The following is a 21,236-nucleotide window of genomic DNA, read 5'->3' on the forward strand; positions in this document are numbered from 1 at the left end:
AGAATGAGCTCGAGCGAGCTTGTGTGCTGAGAGAATATGGCTGTTCCCTCCTTTGGTTGTCCCCTATTCCAATGTCCAAAAAAGAAAACGAAACAAAAGTTATTCCAAGAGGGAAAATGATGTGTGCACAAAGTCTGTTTGAGATTTTTTTTGCTTGGTTGCTTACTACACTCTCTACACGCCTTAAAAAAGTTGTATATTCCTTTACCCCATCCTTATAAAACTGGAAGCCACTGGCAGACAAAAGGGTTCAGACAATAAGTTTAGACAAGTTTAGACAAGATTGTATGGGTTAAGGTAAATAGGGACAGATGGATGGCATCACATCCATGTGCCTATTTGCTTTTCTACAAAAATAGTGGAATAGAAATCACACAGTATCATTCAACACTGACATCTTCATACACATCTGTATACAGGTAAAAATCTTGGTTAAATGCAATTCCCTCATGCAGTCAGTTCCCCGCTACTGTCTCTGTATTGTCTATTGTAACCAAATCAGAGCGCACGGTGACAGCAAGTGACGTCACCGGGTGTGTGCTTAAAGTCCATCCTAATAAGTGTCTCTCTTAAACAACCATACTTTTGGGGGTGGGGGGCATGTTGCAAAATGTTCATGCCCCATAATTCCCATCTTTCTATGGGAGGGGAGGGGGGGGTTATAGTTTTTCATCCAACATCTTCCAGACTCACTTCTTTTCTTTTATGTTTTAAATATAGTTGAGGAATGCTGAAGATGTTCAGAAAAAACAAAACAAAAAAACAAATTAAAACAATTTCACATATCAATGCATGCAAGGTTAAGACCTCTGCGATGTGTTGCACTCCGGAAATTATTTCCACGGCCGCTGTCGATGCCAAGTTGTTGAAGCGCACACCTTTGATCCGCTGATATTTTTCAGATTTTATCGCAAGAGATGCAGGTGCAAGGAGGCGAGGTGATAAGGATGATTTATATGCATGCCTCAACAACCCTGAGGTGGTTATCTCACACACACACACACACACACACACCCGCACACACACACACACACACACACACACACACACACACACACACACACACACACACACACACACACACACACACACACACACACACACACACACACACACACACACACACACACACACACACACACACACACACACACACACACACACACACACATACTCCTGAACTCTCCTCCACCTTCTCTTTCACTGGGTTCTCAGCAGAGGCTCTGGTGCCAGAGCGTCCAGTAGTACCTGTTGTCTCCGTCTGCCAGAACAGATGGACATTAGATCCGCTTTCTGCTCACCCAGCCAAAACAAATGACCTACCTCCTCCCCTTCCCCTCCATTCACCCATCCATTCATCCATCTTTTCATCCTTCCTTTCGGCCGTGATATATTCCGATTCTCTCGTGCTTCCTCCCACTCACTTGCAGCGCTGTCTCAGAGACATAAACAAAGCAGCCTCTGTCAGCATGGAGAGCTTTGTCAGTGTGGACGCCTCCATTTCAGCATGTTCCAACTTCAGTGAACCCGAGCAGAGACGGAAAAAAACAAACAAACAAACAAACAAACAGGAACAAAACTGAGAAATAAGGAAACGGGAACGCAACAGCAAGACTAGTCTGTATTGTTTTTGTTGTTGTTTTTGTTGTTGTTGTTGTTGTTGTTTTTTTAGCTCTGTCTCTGCTCCTCGTGAAAAACTCCCTGATGTGATTCAGGCCTCTCCTGGTTTGTGAACATGACCAAAACTTTCCACAGCCCGCACTTTCTCAGGGGGGCTACACCCCTAAAGAGGAGATGAGGGCCCACCTCCTATCCCCCAGGCCCCAACTCAAAGGATCCTCTTTTATAATCCTCAACGACAGTTCAGGACTGGACCACTCCCCTAGGTAGCACAAAGTAGGACTGGGTGGAGGTCACAAACGTGTAGAAGGGGGTTTGAGGGGGCAGGATGAGTCTTTTTGGGGGGGGTGGGGTTGGGAATACGGGACATCATGTGTCATCAAGCCTCTCTCTGCCTCAGGTTCGGACAGAGACAGTGAGATGGACAGCAATGGGGTTCAGATCCAAGGAACGGAACGACAAAGAAATAAAGCGACCGGCGAGTTTCATCTGTTTTTCCGACAGGGACCCACCGCCGTTTGGCTAGAGCTCTTCCCCTTGAATCCCTCCTCCCCGTCCTCCCTCCCACCGCCTCCGTCGTTCTTTCTCTCCCCAACCACCGCCGTCCAGGGGTTGGCCAGGAAGCCCTGCTGGTCCATTAGTTCCAGCCCCAGGATGTCCCTGTGACCCCCCTCCCTGCCCCGCAACGACAGGAGCACGCCCCCTTGTTCCAGGCTGCCCGTGCTGTTGCACTTCTTCACCGCGCCGCCACCGGCGGGCGCCGCGGAGCCGGGCGACAGCAGCGAGGTGAGCGACAGGCTGCTCAGCGTCTCCGACAAGTGTTCGCTGTTGCCCGCCTGGCTGGAGCCGCTGCAGCCCCCCGTGGACGAGCCGATCACGATGCCCAGGTCCTCGTCGGAGGGGTCGATGGAGTCGTCGCGGGTGTAGCCCGGGCTGGTGCTGCCCCGGCCGCTGCTCTGGCTCCGCTGGTGGCCCCTGGTGGCCTGGAGGGTCAGCGCGGACGAGAGACCCGGGGGTCTCGGGGTCTGGGAAATGATGGCGGTGGTGTTGTCGTCCGGCGTGGGCGCGGGGTAAGGCGGCGGTATAAAGGGGGCCATGGGTAAGGGGAGCTCCAGGTTCTGTGGGGGAGAGACGCTGAAGCTCAGTCCTTCCTCCAGCGTGGTCTGGAGGCTGCCCTCGGAGCTGCCTGTGGCCAGGGACGAGTCGCTGTGCGACGGGAACTGAAGACAAAACAAAATGGCTGGATATGAACACAACTCATTTATGTTAAAGGTAGGGTAAGTGATATTTTTTGGTTAAAACAAAAAGTATTTTGTTAAAAGGTTAAAGCACTATATTCTGATAGTAATCATTGCTATAGAGTGTTTGTTCAGTAACAGGAGTCTCCCCGTCTCTCCAGCTCTTTAACACATTGAGTGCCAAAACCGTACCGGTACGGTTTTGCAAATACACCCGTGGAGTGCCAACTTTCCTAAAAAACGTATAAATACGTGAGTTTTATCTTTTTTTTTTTTTTCGTTTATTTCCATGCAGGAGGGGCTAGAGCAGCTCTGGGATCACCCTAGGCGATTCTGAGAAGGATAGGCCAGATGCATCACCGTGTCAAAAACATGGCTCCCCATCCGCTTCCGGTCTATTTCCTTCTCTAAAACGCCTATAACTCCGAAACTTTTTTCTATGGGGAAAACAACTCATTTTGCATCCGCGATCGCTCCGCCATTGTTACTCTCGTTATCATTCCAGCCGTTAGCCAGCACCATCGGGTAAAATGGAGGCATGCTTTTTTTTTCATGGATTGCTCGTCATGGAGTCTACAGCTTTAAACAGCACAATGGAGGTTAACGGTGAGATTCCCGGCACCGAACGTATTCTGTTATTATAAAATTCTGGCACCCAATGTGTTAATAAACAGAAAAAACATTTTCCGGTAGGTGTCAAAATCTCAGCCAATCAGGAGAAAGTACCCATTTTAAGCATTTCTTTCTTAGTGTCATCACTTCCAATTTCACTTGTTTAATCTATATTCTGATTGAGTTCTCTATCCTGATTGGATAAAATTGGAAATGAAACTGAAACTGAAACGAAAATGCATTTTCTGTTTTATAAAGAGCTGGAGAGACAAGGAGACTCCTTTTACTGAACAAACACTCTATAGCAATGAGTACTATCAGAATATAGAGCTATTTAACACTTATTTTAACCAAAGAAAATCACGTACGCTACCTTTAACAACTTTTGTCGATATGGATTGTTTTGATCGGCATGTTGTCACTGTCGGGCCAGAAACCTTGTATCTCAAACCTTGTATCTCAACTAATGCCCTACTTCGTCGTACACTTGTGTCACATCGTCACCTTACTAAACTAATGGCCTAAGTAATATTTTACGTTTTTCGAAGAAAAATAAACTGATCCAAAACAAAACTATATGATATTTCTTAATCATTTCACCCCAAAACAAATCTCCAGACTTAGGCAATTTTTTTGGCCTAAGTCACAAAACATGTGACTTAGGTCAAAAAAAATTTTTGGCCTAAGTCACACTGGGGAGATAGGCCATTATACTAAAAGGGGAGGGAACAGCATGATCCTTTTCAATTAGGAGACAGGTGATTTTACCAGAAGTGGCCAGTGTCATAAGACAGTCAGTGTCATGACTTAGGCAAAAAAAACAATTTTCCTCAAAAAATGACTTAGGCCATTAGTTCAGCAAGGTGACGACATGAAAGTAGCCAAAATAGCCGGTCTACAACCTCACAAGTGAAAGTGTGTCTGTGGGTTTTATAAATATTGAAGCAATGAAAAGTATTAAAAAGAGCTTGTGTGACTAAATAATAAATACAATTGTATCCATTGGAACACAGCTTCTTTCTTCCATTTCCTGAAAAGTAACGGTTTTGAACATAACAAGGTTTCCACCCGAAAGGAATGATATAATAAATATTGTAATGGCACTGGCTACAATATTCATTAGATATTTCGTGCATCACTGTCAGTGTCAACATGAAGCAGGTCACAGAGAAATCCCTTATCCAAATGAGCAGAAAACACAGCTTCACCAGCGCCATCTAATTACCAATCTAATTACTTCCTCAAAACCACGTCTTCGAGAAAATGTAAGAAAACACAATCTTGGATTAAAGCATAATTAGTCTATTTTTGGCTTCTCACATGTTGTTGTCCCATCAAACAACGTTGTGGAAGAAGTACTCAGATGTTTTACTTAAGTAAAAGTAGCAATACCACAATATGAAAATACTCATATTGTTACAAGTAAAGCCCTGTATTCCAATTTTTTGTTGAGTAAAAGTGCAAAAGTACGTGTCACAATATGACGTGTTGTAAGCTTGTGGAATCGGCTATTTTCGAACAGCTGAAGTATAAGTTACAGTAAGTGGTTAATGCATGTTAATAATCTTAATCTGCAAAGTAACTAGTAACTAAAGCTGCAGTTACTAGTAACTACAGTAAATGTACCTAAACATCTCACTTAACCCATTCAATCCGGGAACGCATCTGTGTCACTTTAGATTTCTTTGGCTATTCAAAAACAGCAGATCTACAAGCTCATAGATGCCGCGCGATGAGCTTGTATATCTGCTATTTTAGAAAAATTTTGAACATTTGCGCAAATCTTTGAATATATATTTTACAAAATGTCTACTAAATCCTATCCGTTTTTTGAAAAAACCTATGTTGCTATAATGTCAAACCTTTTCATGTCAAGGACGCCCAAAATTATATGTATTTGGCCGTGGACCCCCATCTCAAAATATGTTGTTCCAGGGACCCCCAGAAGCAAAGATTTGAGTTAAAAATGTTCGCTTTAAAAATATATATATTCAAAGATTTTTCCAGATTGTCACGATTTTTCAGAAATAGCAGATCTACAAGTTCATAGTGCCACATATGGATAAAGTGGTTACAGAGATGCGTTGCCGGTTTGAATGGTTATTTGAATAAATGGGCTTAGTTACTTTCCACCATTGCCTCAAACAAGGTGCCCCTCCCCCCTCCTTGCCTGTGTGCAGAGCATCTTGCGGTGTGCTCCTGGGGAGCGCATGGAGGCCCAGGAGGCCGGCGAGGTCAGCCTCAGGCTCCTGGAGAGGCGCAGGGGCCTGCTGCTGCGGGGCGGTGCAGGGATGGGCAGCGCCGCAGGGTGGAAGAACTCTGCAGGCAGGTGGAAGAGAGGTGACCTGCTACTGGGACCTCCTCTCCTCTCCTCCTCCTCCTCCTCCTCCTCCTCCTCTTCACTCCTTTCTGTGTTGTTGCCGCCTGAAACCCGACCTGGAGAGGAAGGAAGGTTAACCCATTAAGGTCTGAGGTTCCGATTCTACAAAAAAAATCTTCTAAATCCTAACAGTTTTCTGAAAAACGTATGTTGCTATATCAGTGGTGCTCAAACTTTTTCATGTCAAGGACCCCCAAAAAATGTATTTGGCCGCGGACCCCCATCTCAATATATTTTCTTCCAGGGACCCCCCAGAAGCAAAGATTTGCGTAAAAAATGTGTGCTGGCCTGAGCCGTGGCGTGATGGTCCAGGCACCCTAGGCTGCAATGCCAGCCTGACAGCGTGTCGCGGGTTCGACTCCCGTTCCCGACGACCTTTGCTGCGTGTCACCCCCCCCACCATCTCTCTCCCCATTTCCTGTCAGCCTACTTTCCCTATCCCTCTCTAAATAAAGGCATAAAAAGCCCCCCCAAAAAATAAGTCTTTAAAAAATGTTTGCTTTAAAAAAATATATATAAAAGATTTGCAAAAATGTTCAAAATTTTTCAAAAATAGCAAATATACAAGCTCATAGCGCCGCGCTATGAGCTTGTATATCTGCTATTTTTGAATTTTTGAATTGATGGATAGATGCTGTGTTTTAGTCGTGCTTGCATCTACCACTATCAGTCTGCATTGACTCACTGGGGCTGTGGTGAAGTGGCGTTCCATGCTCCTGGCCCGTGTGCACCTCCATCTCCAGCAGGGCTATCTCCTCCTCGGGTCCAGAGCTGAGGGCGCTGCAGGGTCGCTCCAGTCCCATCAGGGCCTGGTGGGTGTGGGTCTGGTGGTGGCCTCCTACCTGAACACTACCTCCACCCCCTTCGGAACTGTGGGAGTCACTGCTGCTCCTTCCCTGAAAGTACACACACACACACACACACACACACACACACACACACACACACACACACACACACACACACACACACACACACACACACACACACACACACACACACACACACACACACACACACACACACACACACACACACACACACACACACACACACACACACACACATTACCGTGAAACAACCATTGTCTTGTGAGGACCAGGAAAATGGTCCTCACAATTGTCTATCTAAAACATTACTATACTTGTGGTTTGTGGGGACATACACACACACACACACACGCAAGCGTGCGCTGAAAATAAAGCATTTTCCAATAAATCCATGGGATGGGGTGACAGAGTGGTGCTTGTGAAGTATAATGCGTGGGCTCTGACTCAGTTTGCCATAAGCCTCACATAAAGAAACAGGATAACTGCACATGTCAAGGGACAGACTTCAGAATTGCAGATAATGGATATGTGTGATGAAAAATGGCTGGGGGGGTCAATGCATTTTACATAAAGCGGCTTGCAGAGCCTTGTGTTCAACGCTATAACTAAAGGCAGTGATTCAGTGCCAGCAATATGGGGTGTATTTAGGGGGCAATGCCCACCCAGATTGGATTTAGTGACCCCCGTCCCTAGCCTGGGATCCAGCCTGCTTCGCTACGTTCGGCGGACTTTATTTTCTCTCTTCGCTTCTCAGTCTGGAAAGCCTCCCATTGGGAGGTTTTGCAGAACTACACTGGAACTACATGTTACGTTGGGCAACGTCGTTGCTGATTGGATGTTGTTCAAACGAATGACGAATCACAACGATCACACTGTTTTTTTGGTCCCGCCCCGCACCACAGACCAATCAGAAGCCCCATGTTCCATTCGAACCTTTTGGCATGTCCCGCCTCCCTTGGAGATAGGAGGCTTTCCAGACTGAGAAGCGAAGAGAGAAAAAAAAGTCCGCCGAACGTAGCGAAGCAGGCTGGATACCAGGCTACCCCGTCCCCGCCTTAACCACTTATCTATTGGCGTCCTTAATTAATTTCTTAATAACATTTTTAACATAATGTTAAATATACATTATTCATAAATATTATAAATATACCATACATTTGTGGGTAATTTTACAGGCTAATACAGGCCTAAATTTGCTTGAGGGCAAGCAAGTAATTTCCACAGGTTTGGAACCACTGATCCAGATGGACCATGCCTCTCTCATGGGGTTGATGTCATTCCGAGATTCGGAGGGGCAGCTATAGCGAAATGAATTGAACAACAAAAACCTTATGCAGATGACCGTGTGCATTGGATTGTGCACGCTGCGGCAGTGCTGCTAGAGTTAATTTGATTGTGTGTGTTATGCATAATTTGCCGGTGCATAATTTTACTACTACTTTATCCCAGCATTTGTTATGTGGTGCTTAAACATAAAGTGCCCCTTTGAGAAAAATAAATGATCATCGTCTGGAACCAGCACTGCAGTGATTCTCAACCTTTTTACTTTCAAGGACCCCCAGTTAGATATACATTAGGCCACGGTCACGGACCAGTATTTGATTTCAGATTTTTATCGCTGGGTCATAGTAGACTGTAAAATCCAGAGTCATTTTTATTCTGAGAGTGTACAAATGGTACCAAAGGGACCAATAAGGGTCTGTTGATGGCACCATCAATCTACTTCTTAAAGAATGACAATATTTATTTGATTTAAATCTCTGTATTTCTTACATACCTCATGGTTTAGGGGTCCAGCTCTCTAGCAATGAGTTTTATACCAGGCCTACAGTGTCGCCTACCCTCTAAGCAGTGCAACAGATACATATGCAGTACAGGTACTGTACTGAAAGGGAACAATGATCAATACACATTACTCTCTCTCAAAAGAAAATAGTAAATCAGTGGTTCTCAAAGGGTTTGGTTCAGGGGCGTGCTGGGACCAAAATTCAGCTCTGGGATTTTCTGAACCGGCCCACCGTTTTGTCAACGGGGGGGGGGGAAGGTTTTGTCAATGGGGGGGGGGGGGTTGCTGCGTTTTAACCCAGCAACCCTATGTAAATTGCGCCACTGCTGAAAAACGTCCCAGCCCAACAGTAACGTAACTAATAATTGGGCCTCGCGACCCGGAAATTACCGTAATAATCCTAAAACGGGAGCAAAAAAAAACTTTTATTTTATTTTTATTTTTTTGGGTGGCCCACCGGCCGTCTGGCGGCCCGTAAATGAAGCGGCCGTTCTGGAATTTTCCCGAATTTCCCAGTGGCCAGCACGTCCCTGGTTTGGTTCCAGGGTTCATATACGTGTACATCGGCTATTTGAAAAAATCTACAGGCTCACAAAGCGTCACACCGCTCACAGGGAAAAATGTGGAATATTTGTCAAACATTTTAACAAAATAAATCTTGTCCCTGGCACATATTTTCAGATGGGGGTCCTTGACATGAAAAGGTTCCACTGAACGTTGAAAAAGACATGAAAAGGACATGAAAAGGTTCCATACATTTGAACAGTATGACCAAAAACACCACAGGTGACATGACACTATATGAGGCAAAAATACTACTTATACTATACTAAATACTTACTGTATGCCTGCAACATCATGTGTTTGATCAATAGGGTATACAGTAGCTAGCTAACCAATTCTCGCTCCCAACTCGTCACATGCAGTAAGGGTGCATGGTCAGGAGCCCTTGGAGTTGCTTTTTACCACACTAGGTGCCCCTTTAGTGCCATTTTGGATTCCTGCCGAACACTAGGCAGCATGAGAGTGGAGGAATGCGGAGGCAATGCAGAGATGATAGAGAGATAGAGGGAGAGAAAAGCCTTATTCATGTTCCGTCGCACGACGGTGTCACGCAGCGAAACCTACAAGCTCACAATGTGTCGCGGATGCGACACATTGTGAGCTTGTAGGTCTGCAATTTTCGAATAGTATAAAATAGGGCTAAAGTGGTTAATGTATGTTTTATACTGTAATAATTTATATCTGCAAAGTAACTAGTAACTCAAGTTTTCATATAATTGTTGTGGAGTAAAAGTATAATATTTGCCTCTGAGATGTAGTGGACTAGGAGTAAAAGTACTGAAAATTGGAAATACTCCACTAAAGTAAAAAAATACCTCAAAATTGTACTGAAGTACAGAGAGAGAGAGAGAGAGAGAGAGAGAGAGAGAGAGAGAGAGAGAGAGAGAGAGAGAGAGAGAGAGAGAGAGAGAGAGAGAGAGAGAGAGAGGGCATCAGGTAGGGGAGCTGGGGAGAGGTTTATTCATGAGGTGGCCTGTGGTGGATGGAAGGAACAGATTCTTCAAAGACAAGATATTTGCCACTGATACATGTGGTGAATGGAATAAAGAGCCATCTGCAGCCCAGAGGTCCATCATCTCTAATTCAAATGAGAACTCACTGCATGTCCCCCAGAATAATAAACAATAAGAAAGAAGGAAAAATAAAGAAAATAGAAAGCTTTGTGCTTTATGTGTGTAGTGCACTGCTCACACATTGGAATAATGATTTAGCACTGAACCAAGTCTGGGCGCTCTGAGGGGATGGAAGTGCAATGGCAGTCATTGCAGTGGTTCATTAGTACTGCAGGGGCTCTGAGGCCAGTTCTTATCCATTTAAGTCTGGGAGTGTACAAATGTAACCAAATGCGCCTGTACAGGTTCAATTGGTTATGTTTGTGCATACTCAGATTTACGAATGGATAAATTAGCACTGAGGAACACAATAGTTCCTTTTTAAACATGCAACAGCTAAAATGAAAACACGACAGTTATCATTGAGGAACAGTTGAGGTCTCTTTCAATATGTAAACACACACGGTAAAGTCTCTCCACTTTCCCCCTGTTCCCCAAGTCAGTGGTTCTCCAACGTTGTCATGTGTAGTCGACCCCCAGATTAATATGAATTTGGCCGCAGACCCCCATCTGAAAATATTTAGTGTCAGTGACCCCATACAAGATTTGTGTTGTTACAATATTTCAAAAGTATTCAATTTTTTTAAAAGATTTATTTGAAAAATCTTGAAATACATGAGCACACAATGTGTCGCATTGTGGCACGTAAGCTTGTAGATCAACTATTTTCAAATACCCAATGTATAGTTTAAAGTGGTTTGATGCTATAATCATACAATTTGCTGGGAACCCCATGGAACCCGCTCAAGGACCCCCTGGGTGTCCGATCACCCCACTATGAGAACCACTGCCCCAAGTCATTGAAGTCCTGAAAAGTCAATGTTGCCCTTCAGTCATCATGCCCTTCCTATGTCACCCACCTTGCCCTCTTGTGCCAGCAGCTGGTAGGCTGTGTGTTCGTCCAGGCTGAGGTCATCCGGCAAGGCGGGGGACGAGGACTTGTCCGACAGCTGCTCGATCTCCGCCATCCTAATCTGCTGCAAGGAATTCACCTCAGAATTACTCGATGAAGGCATCTGTAACTCTTTGATTTCCTGGAATACAGCTGAAACTGTTATTAGGCTCTACTGTAGTCTGTTTGGCATTCGCTGGTTGAACGTTTAACGCTATGCAATTGCAATACTTACATTTTTGAGTCCTCACCTTGTATATATATTATTTTTCAACGTTTTTTTTTCTCGCTTTTCTTTGATAGTTTTTCAGTTTTTTCATTCACACAGTAAAGGTTGTCGGGAACGGGACTCGAACCCGCGACGCACTGTCAGGCTACATTTGCACCTAAGTATCCGGGCCCTCACCTTGTATTTTTATAATTAGATTTGCATGTGGCATCAGGGCCATGCAAGGACGTTTGAGACAGATTACATACAAATTTAAGTAGTTACAAGTTCATCAATTACATTTCAGTAAACTTAGAATTTAGTGAAGAAATGTGTCTATTAATCACGGGAGCAAATTTAGAAACAATGTAAACCCAGTCAAACAAAAGTGTATGTAGTAAATTGTTAATGGTAATTATGAAAGCCCTAAGAATTTTGACAGATTAATCCTTTAAAAGGCCTATCAACGGAACCTAGCAAGTTCACACTTTAGTGCGTGATGAGGAGCATGGGATAGACATATATCCTAAAAAAACCTGGGACCCTGCCACAACCGGTGGCCCAGCCCAGCGATTCCAAGGTCCAAAGGTGGGCCGCGAGGATATTGCAAGTGGGTCCCCAATTAATTGGCAAAACACTGAGATTTTATTGATAATAGAACATTAATAAAAAAAAATATGTAAAAAATGTATGTCATGGTATTTTTGCTTTAAAAGAACCTTGAAAATAAAATAATCCTATCGTGGCACTCAGGCAGGTATCCGAGCATCAGGTGGTTCCTACAGTATGTGGCATTTCATGGTTCCATGAACCACGGTTTCATGGTTCAGTATAAGAAGAGCAATTGATGGGAATCTCTGATGATCTCCTTTGTTTGACTAATGTCTTTGACATGCCGCGGAGACAAGAAGTGTATTGATATACTTAGTCAGCGGCTGACATAGTGAAGCAGCCATTATCCCGTTGGTGTTTCTACATTTCTGTAAAGAAAGCAGGGGCGTGAGAGATGTTTAAAACATAGTAACATCACTTTGTCAAAGTTATCAAACGAATAACGGATTCCCAGCAGACCTGAAATGGCAGCAAAGTGAGAAACAGGAATGTAAAAGGAGGGAGTATATTAAGTGTGTGTGTGTGTGTGTGTGTGTGTGTGTGTGTGTGTGTGTGTGTGTGTGTGTGTGTGTGTGTGTGTGTGTGTGTGTGTGTGTGTGTGTGTGTGTGTGTGTGTGTGTGTGTGTGTGTCTGTGCGTGCGTGCGTGCGTGCGTGTGACCAAAAGTCAGTGGTCATCCTTTCCAATTGTGTCCTTTGTTCGGATGAATGGATATCTTAATGCTACAGCTACAATGACATTCTAGACAATTGTGTACTTTCAGTTTTGTGGCAAACCGTTTTTGCAGAAGGCCATTTGTGGAATGTCTTAACCCTATCAAACAACGTTGGGAAAGGAATTGAAACGGCAAACGCAAGCCAGGCCTCATCGCCCAACATGATGTGCCTGACCTCACTAATGCTCCTGAATGCTGAATGAAAGCAAATTGCAGCAGCAATCTGCAAAAAAGCCATCCTAGAATATTGGAGATTGATATAGTAGCAAAGCACGTTACGGTATAGCAAACCATATCATTTGTTTCCATTTATCAACAAGACCATTAATGAGGCCAGACACTGATGTTGGGCGATTGGGCCTGGCTCACATTTGGTGATTCATTTCATTCCAAAAGTGTCTGATAGGGCAGTGGTTCTCAAAGTGGAGTCCGGGGACCCCAGAGGGTTTTCAGGGGTCCCCAACAAAACCAGTTAATATAGCATTAAAATTTCACTTCCACCACTTTAACCGTATTTTATGCTGTAGCTATTCAAAAATAGCTAAATAAAGTCAATTTCTTCCTCACTCATCTCAACCAACCATTTCTGTATTAGTCCATGAGCCAGAGCCCCAAAATTGAGCAATGATTATCGAAAGAGTGGGCAAAACCAAACCTATATTAAATTGTTCATAGGGTCAATACGAGTAAATAAATATATGATAACCTTTCCACAGGAGCAGCTTTTTCATGGTTATCACACATTTTGTTATTTTCCCCATACGTACATGACAGGTGAAAAATGCCAAAATTTAAAAGAGTTATCATAATGAAACTTCCTGAGTTGATTACTTACATGAAGACAAGGATTTATTGTATTACAAGTTTTCTGAAATTGTATATTTAAATATGCAAATTAGGCATTAGGAAAATATGCCCAAATTTGCATAACTTTCCAGAATCAACATTGGAACATTGGACAAAGCCAGAGTCAACATACTTATTTCATTTTGTTAAGATGTTGGAGTCAAAGGTTTTTAACGAGGGAATATTCAATATCTGGCTCAATTTTGGGGCTCTGGCTCATGGACTAAATGCGTAATTTGCATATTTAAATATACAATTTCAGAAAACTTGTAATACGATAAATCATTGTCTTCATGTAAGTAATCAACTCAGGAAGTTTCATTATGATAACTCTTTTTAAAATTGTGTCATTTTTTCACCTGTCATGTACGTATGGGGAAAATAACAAAATGTGTGATAACCATGAAAAAGCTGCTCCTGTGGAGAGGTTATCATATATTTATTTACTCGTATTGACCCTATGAACAATTTAATATAGGTTTGGTTTTGCCCAATCTTTCGATAATGAAATCTTGTCTGGCTCATGGACTATATGGGGAAGCTTGCATTCACCAATTAAAAAGTTATCTAATATTAACCCACAATATAGTAGGCCTATATAGATCATTTTACTCTCTTTAAACTTAATGTGAATGTTTGATATTGTTGTCTTGTTATCTGACATTTTCCTTTATTGATTAATTAATCCATACACATTATGTTAAATTAAGAACATTAAGACCATTAAGACCGGGAACGTATCTGTGTCATTTTAGATTTGAGCTATAACCATTATTTCATACTTTGGCTATTCAAAAATAGTAGATATCTACAGCAGATCTACAAGCTTACGAGCTTGTAGATCTGCTAATTTGTGCAAATCTTTGATTATACTGTATATATTATTTTAAAGCGAACATTTTTAACTCATATCTTTGCTTCTGGGGGTCGTCCCTGGAACAAAACATTTTGAGATGGGGGTCTGCGGCCAAATACATATATGTTTTGTTGTTTGGTTGCTATATCAGTGGTGCTCAAACCTTTTCCATGTCAAGGACCCCCAAAAGTAGATTATATTATATAAAGCACCACTGATATAGAAACGTTTTTCAGAAAACAGTCAGGATTTAGAAGACATTTGTAGAATCGGCTTCAGATCTTAATGGGTTAAATTCAGGGGACATTCTTCAGCTGGCCAGTATTTCTCTGTATGTAATTTCCCATTCAGATGCAACCGGTTTAACCCGGGTAGTGAAATTACTGTGAATACTTCACGATCAAATGATTACATGCACACGCACATCGCTCGCCAAGTGAAGACTTTGGAAACGATTATGGATCTCACTTTCCAGCAGTTATATTTGGTCATTGATCATAATATTGTAATTCTATGAGAGATGCGCACAGACCGCACAAGGGGGGGAATTGTAAGAATTCCATGGCATGATGGAGAATTGCATCTCCGACATGCATATAACTGACAGGCTGAGGACCCCTGGTCTGGAATATTAATGTAGCTGTAGCGTTAAGATTTATATTGACCAGAACAAAGGACAATAATTAGGAACAGTAATTAAAAAGGGTGACAATTGACTATTGGTCATATCGTGTGTGTGCATGTGTGTGTGCGTGTGACTGTGTGCGTGCGTGCGTGCTGTGCGCGTGTGTGTGTGTGTGTGCGCGTGCACAGAAATATCCAGTGGGCATGTATGCATGTGCATCTGTATGTTAATTTCATGTGGTAGAGTGAAAGAAATCAAGAGAAGAGAGAGAGAGAGAGAGAGAGAGAGAGAGAGAGAGAGAGAGAGAGAGAGAGAGAGAGAGAGAGAGAGACAGAGAGAGAGAGACAGACAGACAGAGAGCAGAGAGAGAGACAGAGAGCAGAGAGAGAGACATAGAGAGAGAGAGAGAGGGAGAGAGAGAGAGAGAGGGGGGGTAGAGAGAGAGAGAGAAAGAGTGGGCTCATGAAATATGGCCGACTGAAATCCAATGGAGTGTGGACTGTTGGCGATGTATTAACACATGGCCGTGGGTGAGAGAGACAAAGAGCTTCATAAAGGGAAATTCATGGCTCATATGCAACAGCAAATTACCACCACCCAGGGTCCTAAGGAGGGAGGGGGGCAGAGAGAGAGAGAGAGAGAGAGAGAGAGAGAGGAGAGAGAGAGAGAGAGAGAGAGAGAGAGAGAGAGAGAGAGAGAGAGAGAGAGAGAGAGAGAGAGAGAGAGAGAGAGAGAGAGAGAGAGAGAGAGGTGTGAGGAGGAGAAATAAAGCAAGCCTACTAAACAGCTCATGGATTTGAGAGTGGCAGAAAAATGCGCTAGGTGTGTGTTGCTTACAGCTATCATTAAAGATAAGTGCAAATCTGAGCAAATCTGAGCTCCAAGTGGCCTAACAAAAAGAATGTAAGTTGGGGGAAAGTGCCAGCTAAGTGATGGTAGGTAACAGTGCAGACAAAAAAAAGAGACTGCTTGGATGTGACTAATAGTCAACCATATTTATTCTGCAACCACCTGGGAGTTTCTTATGCGTGTTGTATTTCTAGAATTTAGAATAGTTTCAAGTAAAATGTTCTGCTACCAAAGTCCAGGGTGGCTTATTAAAACTTTCCCCTGGCACATTTGCAGGAAAGCTCATGCACTTATGTAGCTTAATGCTGTCCAGAATCGTATTTGTTTTATTTTATATTTTTGAATAATAAGCGATGAATAAGTAAAATCCCCTTTTCATGTCATACGGTCTTTAAGGGCGATTTTTTTTCCTCGTAAAGAAAACTTGGTAACACTTTACTTAATGGTCGGTCGGGTCTATAAAGTATTATAATCGCATTAATAATGCACACTTACAAGGCTTAATAACACTCATTTATAATGAGGTTTATAATTATGCATAACAACTTAATACTTAGTATTACAAGTGCTGGTCATAATGCATTATAAGCTCAGTGGAACAGCACATTATACTGTAACTACAAAGTGTCTTTATGTGCTGTTCTGCCATGTAGGGACTACATGGGAGAATTGGAAATTGGCAAACGACTACTTTGGGAGAAATAAGAAATGGTAAAAAAAAAAGAATATATATTTAATAAAAAAGTAAAAACAAATGCCTTAATTTCATTTCATGCCTTTGTGCCTGTCCTAGCAGTGTTAGAACCTAACTTAATCTTAGCCTCAATGTGGACTGGTCAAATATAAGTGTAGCCCGCCCTGCCCATGTCCTCATAGGACCGGTACTGGAGGTGACGCCGCTCCCCCCTCCCCTTCCAAACAATACCGGGGACAGGGGGAGATCAAAGGAGATTGAGTGTGACTTATAAATTATATTCCCAAGTACCTCTTGTCTACCTGAACAGAGATCACATCGCACACTTCTCCCACGAGGTGAGAGATTCAGCCGTCTCAAAATGATAAGCACACATAGCCACTTACACACACACACACACACACACACACACACACACACACACACACACACACACACACACACACACACACACACACACACACACACACACACACACACACACACACACACACACACACACACACACACACGTGAGCGCGCGCACACACGCGCACACAGCGTGGCATATGGTTGAAGGACAGAGGTGGTGGAGAGTCAGCAACATGGGGGCGGGATACAATAAATTATCAGGGTTAGCTGGAAAATATGGATGGACGGACACAAGGATGGATGGATGGATGGATGGATGGATGGATGGATGGATGGATGGATGGAGAGAGAGAGCAGACCGGAGGGGGGGGGGGGGTGTTGGAACAGATTGATGGCTTGACAGCTCCTGCAGACAGGCAGTGACAGGTGAGGAGGTTCAGAGCCCAGTTATTGCTTTTTTTTCTGAGTTGACCCGCACTGCACTTTATCATTGTGATGGACAATAGTAACATAGTCAGGGACAGTGTGTGTGTGTGTGTGTGTGTGTGTGTGTGTGTGTGTGTGTGTGTGTGTCTCTATTTGCTCATCTTCACCGCACTTACTTTGTTTGTGCACAAGTTTCTGTTCATGTGTATGTTTGTGTACTGCATGTTTTACCTTGGGTTCTCCATATAACAAACAGAGATCACACACACTTATTGATAATAATAATAATAATAATAATAATAATTATACATCAGACTGATATAGTGCTTTTCTTAGTACCCAAAGTCGCTTTACAAAACATAAGAATTTACAAAATAATAATAAATAAAAAGTTAAAAGGCAAAACATATGAAGCTAAAACCAAGAAGCAGAAAGGGAGATTTGGTTTGAGTTAGGCGGGGAAAGCAAGTCTGAAAAGGTGGGTTTTGAGGGAGGCTTTGAACACGGCAAGAGTGTTATTGGAGAGAGAGTGTATGCGTGCATCAGGCATATCAGGAGTGCTTGCAGAAGGATACTTGATGTGTGTGCATGCAAAAGGGCTCATTCACCTCACTCTCCCACGGTAGGAGACACTGACCGCTGCCGCAATATCGCAGCACAAAGGCTTTTAGGCATGTCATCACAGTCGGCTGGAAACCTTGTATGTCCAAAATCGTTACTTTCCAGAAAAAAACCCACAGACAGACTTTCACTTTAAACTAAATCCAGAAATGGCCGATTATAAAATTATAATGATTTATAAAAAGCTCACAATGCGTCGCGATGAGACGCGTTGCGAGCTTGTAGATCGGCAAATTTGTATGGAGGAGGTATGGAGATATACAAGGTTTCCGCCTGACATCAACGATATACAGTACACAGCACATCAACAGTATATCATCAGCACCGCTCTGAGTTCAAGCTGTCTCGCATGATGTATGCATCCCATTGTGTGTGAGTGCATGCCAAGAGGGCACAAGCTCCTATACGTACATCCTGAGTGTTGATTCAACTCTGAGAGTGGACAAAATGTAACCAAATGGACCCGTATACACCCTCAGAGTTACATAACGGATTAACACCCAGGATGTCAATGTGTATGTGCATGCATGTCCGTGTGCCAAGTAAGTCTACAAGTCAGTGTTTGCTCATTTCGCTAGTTCCAAGCAACGTGTGTGTGTGTGTGTGTGTGTGTGTGTGAGTGTGTGTTTGGTTCAAGGGTGTTGATATAGACTTGATATATTTTGCAGGGATGTGATTAGCAAGAAATTTGCCATTTACTTCAGTTAATAAGATCCTTATGATAAAAGTACTGTAGCAGGATCATGAATTCAGTGCATATAGATTTATGTTTCCATTTGAGTCCACAACTAGAACCCCAGCAGTTGTCTGAGGCGCTGTAGGGTACAGGTATGCATTTTCTTTGCACGGAAGGAAAGCATCCATCATTTGGTATTGGCCAAACACCCAGCTCAGTGGTCTTGTGGTTAGTGTGTCCACCCTGAGACATGGGAGGTCAGGGTTTAATCCCCGGCCGAGTCATACAAAAGATGACAATGAAATGGTACCCAATGCCTGGCACTCAGATTAGGGGTAACTCCCTGTGACGTAGGTTCCATGCGCACTCTGGAGACAGGAGATAAAGCCATTGGACCTTCGGGTCCCAAGGCTACTTACTTATCTTAGCAATCACCCACCAGTGTCTGTACAATGCATTCTCACTCCAGACTCATCACATTTGTCTCCTCCGATTGTGATGATACACAAAACCCAGTATGGCATTTTCTTTATCTATTGTGTTTAACTCTTCGACTGCCAATGACAAGATTTCTCGTCATCTTTTGCTAAGGGGTATAAATAGTCTGCCAATGGCGAAAACAGCCTACATTCAACTGCCCACAACCATGGCACGGATGTTTAATGAATATTTTATGATTTTTCAAAGGTTAGTGAAAACACTCGAAAATCGCTGGCAGTGGCGTAGCAAATTATGTTTTATTTCTGGCAGTCAAAGTTCGTGTTGATTTTACAGTAAAACAGTAACCAGTAGGTTGACCCCGGTACGGCCAAGAGTCCATATGTGACGAGTTGGGAGTGAGAATGTGTTGGTACGTGTGTGTGTGTGTGTGTTTTGTATGTGTACCTCTTGCGGGTGGCCCTTGCAGTCCTTGCAGAGGGGCGGAAGGGAGGAGTAGTGGTGAAAGACAGAGCCGGACAGGTTGTCGATCATTAGCATTTCTCCTTCCAGAGAGTCACTGATCAGTAGAGACACGCTGTCCAGCCACTGGCTCTCCTGGAACATACGTATAAACATACACACACACACACACACACACACACACACGCACACCCGCATACGTACACACACGGACGCATATACACACACAGGGTGCAAGCGGGCAGAGCCAAGTGTGGCACGCCGGCGCATACACATGCACAACATGCGAGAGGCATGCGAGGACAAGAGAAGAAAAACACGCAGGGGAAAACGCACACACCACCGCTGTTAATAACACACACACACACGGAAGCGTGTGTATGCACGCACACTCCCATGTTGACGCATAGTCATACGCTCAACCCCCCCCCCCCCCCCCACACACACACACGCACACAAGCTCAAACTCACACGTTTCACTTGTGACTTTGCACTATAATAGCTCGCATTTGTACAAGTCGACTACAAAGCGGTAATGCGTTAACATTTTGAAACAGCCAATCACAGCACTACCTCTGTGGTGCTCTTCCTCCTGATCTTCAAGGTAAGCAACACGCACCTGCTCTAACGGCGTGCTAGTGATTTCCCAACCAAAATGTGCCCCTGAGATGCAGGAGGAAGGAGCGCTTGTTTTGTTTCGTGCCACGTCCTGCGTATGTGCACAGCCATAGTGGACGGCATAGGTTCTCACGTGAACCAAAATGAGCGCTCCCTGAGGGCAACTTGGTTGGGAATATAGCTCGCACACACCCTCTAATGTCATATTGGGTCCCCAGTCACCTTCCATGGAGGTTATTATATATTCAGTTCCCCGATTGCGATTACACAATCATACACTGCAAAATCCAATGTTAATTTAACTCTGAGCGTGAACAAACGTAACCAAATGGACCCGCATTTTATATTTGTACATTTGTTCACTCTCATAGTTACAAATTGATAAATTAACACTTTTTTACTGTGTATGGAAGCATTGAGTACTGCCATTAAATTTGATACATAGCCTCAATTAGGCCGTTCACTACATTGTTGAAACAATTAAAACTAAAACATTAGGTCGAGTGCCAGGGCTGTTGTTAGGTTTCGAGGCAATTTAGATTGAATCAGATTTTTATTTCCCTTTTTATGATCCCTGCTTGCTCCAATCTAATCTGCCAAATTGTTTTCCTTGGAAATTTCCACGCATTTTATTGTCACACGGCTGGCTCTCAAAAAATGAAAAGTGTGTTTCTTGGAGTAGTCTGCACTACATTTCACCCAAAGGAGTGTGGTGCTGAATTCCTCGAACTGTAACAAAATAATGATTACTTTACATCAGCAAAAATAATGTTAAACCAGGTTAATCCATTTTTATACCCAGACCACTCGCTCAATTTACAGCTGTAACGCAAACAAGCACACCAGGAATGACACACACACACACACACACGTATACACGCACTCACACACACAGCATTGTTTCCAAATGGTGGGTGGGACCAAAGGGGGAGCCAATCCCGCTGGGGAAGGCTTTATCCAGCTGATGGCCGCTCAGATGGCCAGGATGAACACGCGGAGGGGATGATAGCTACAGTCTTGCTCAGGGACACTTCGACATGGGTGAGCTGGGAGGCGAACCGGTGACCTTCTGATTACCAGACGGCCTCTCTACTCACTCAGCTATGGTCGCCCCCACCGCACATTAAAGCGTTCTATAAGTACGCCTCTATACGCGTGGATAGCACTGCACTGGCCACTCTCATACACAAACACATCAAACACGCA

General features: G+C 43.5%; 1 protein-coding gene across 1 annotated transcript in view; it reads right to left on the reverse strand.

The window, feature by feature from the left end:
* Positions 1-2,105: 2,105 nt before the first annotated feature.
* LOC308099524 (voltage-dependent T-type calcium channel subunit alpha-1I-like) overlaps positions 2,106-21,236 on the reverse strand; it is a gene marked incomplete at both ends in the record, with an annotated part of 243,251 nt that continues 224,120 nt past the window's right edge. Inside the window, 5 exons of the mRNA XM_080448267.1 lie at positions 2,106-2,840; positions 5,641-5,846; positions 6,536-6,746; positions 11,003-11,119; positions 19,398-19,547. Coding sequence (XP_080304393.1) covers positions 2,106-2,840; positions 5,641-5,846; positions 6,536-6,746; positions 11,003-11,119; positions 19,398-19,547 — 1,419 coding nt within the window. The remainder of the gene's footprint in view (positions 2,841-5,640; positions 5,847-6,535; positions 6,747-11,002; positions 11,120-19,397; positions 19,548-21,236) is intronic.

Source organism: Gymnoscopelus braueri (genome assembly GCF_963280865.1).
Source record: "Gymnoscopelus braueri genome assembly, chromosome: 13".
Lineage (NCBI taxonomy): Eukaryota > Metazoa > Chordata > Actinopteri > Myctophiformes > Myctophidae > Gymnoscopelus > Gymnoscopelus braueri.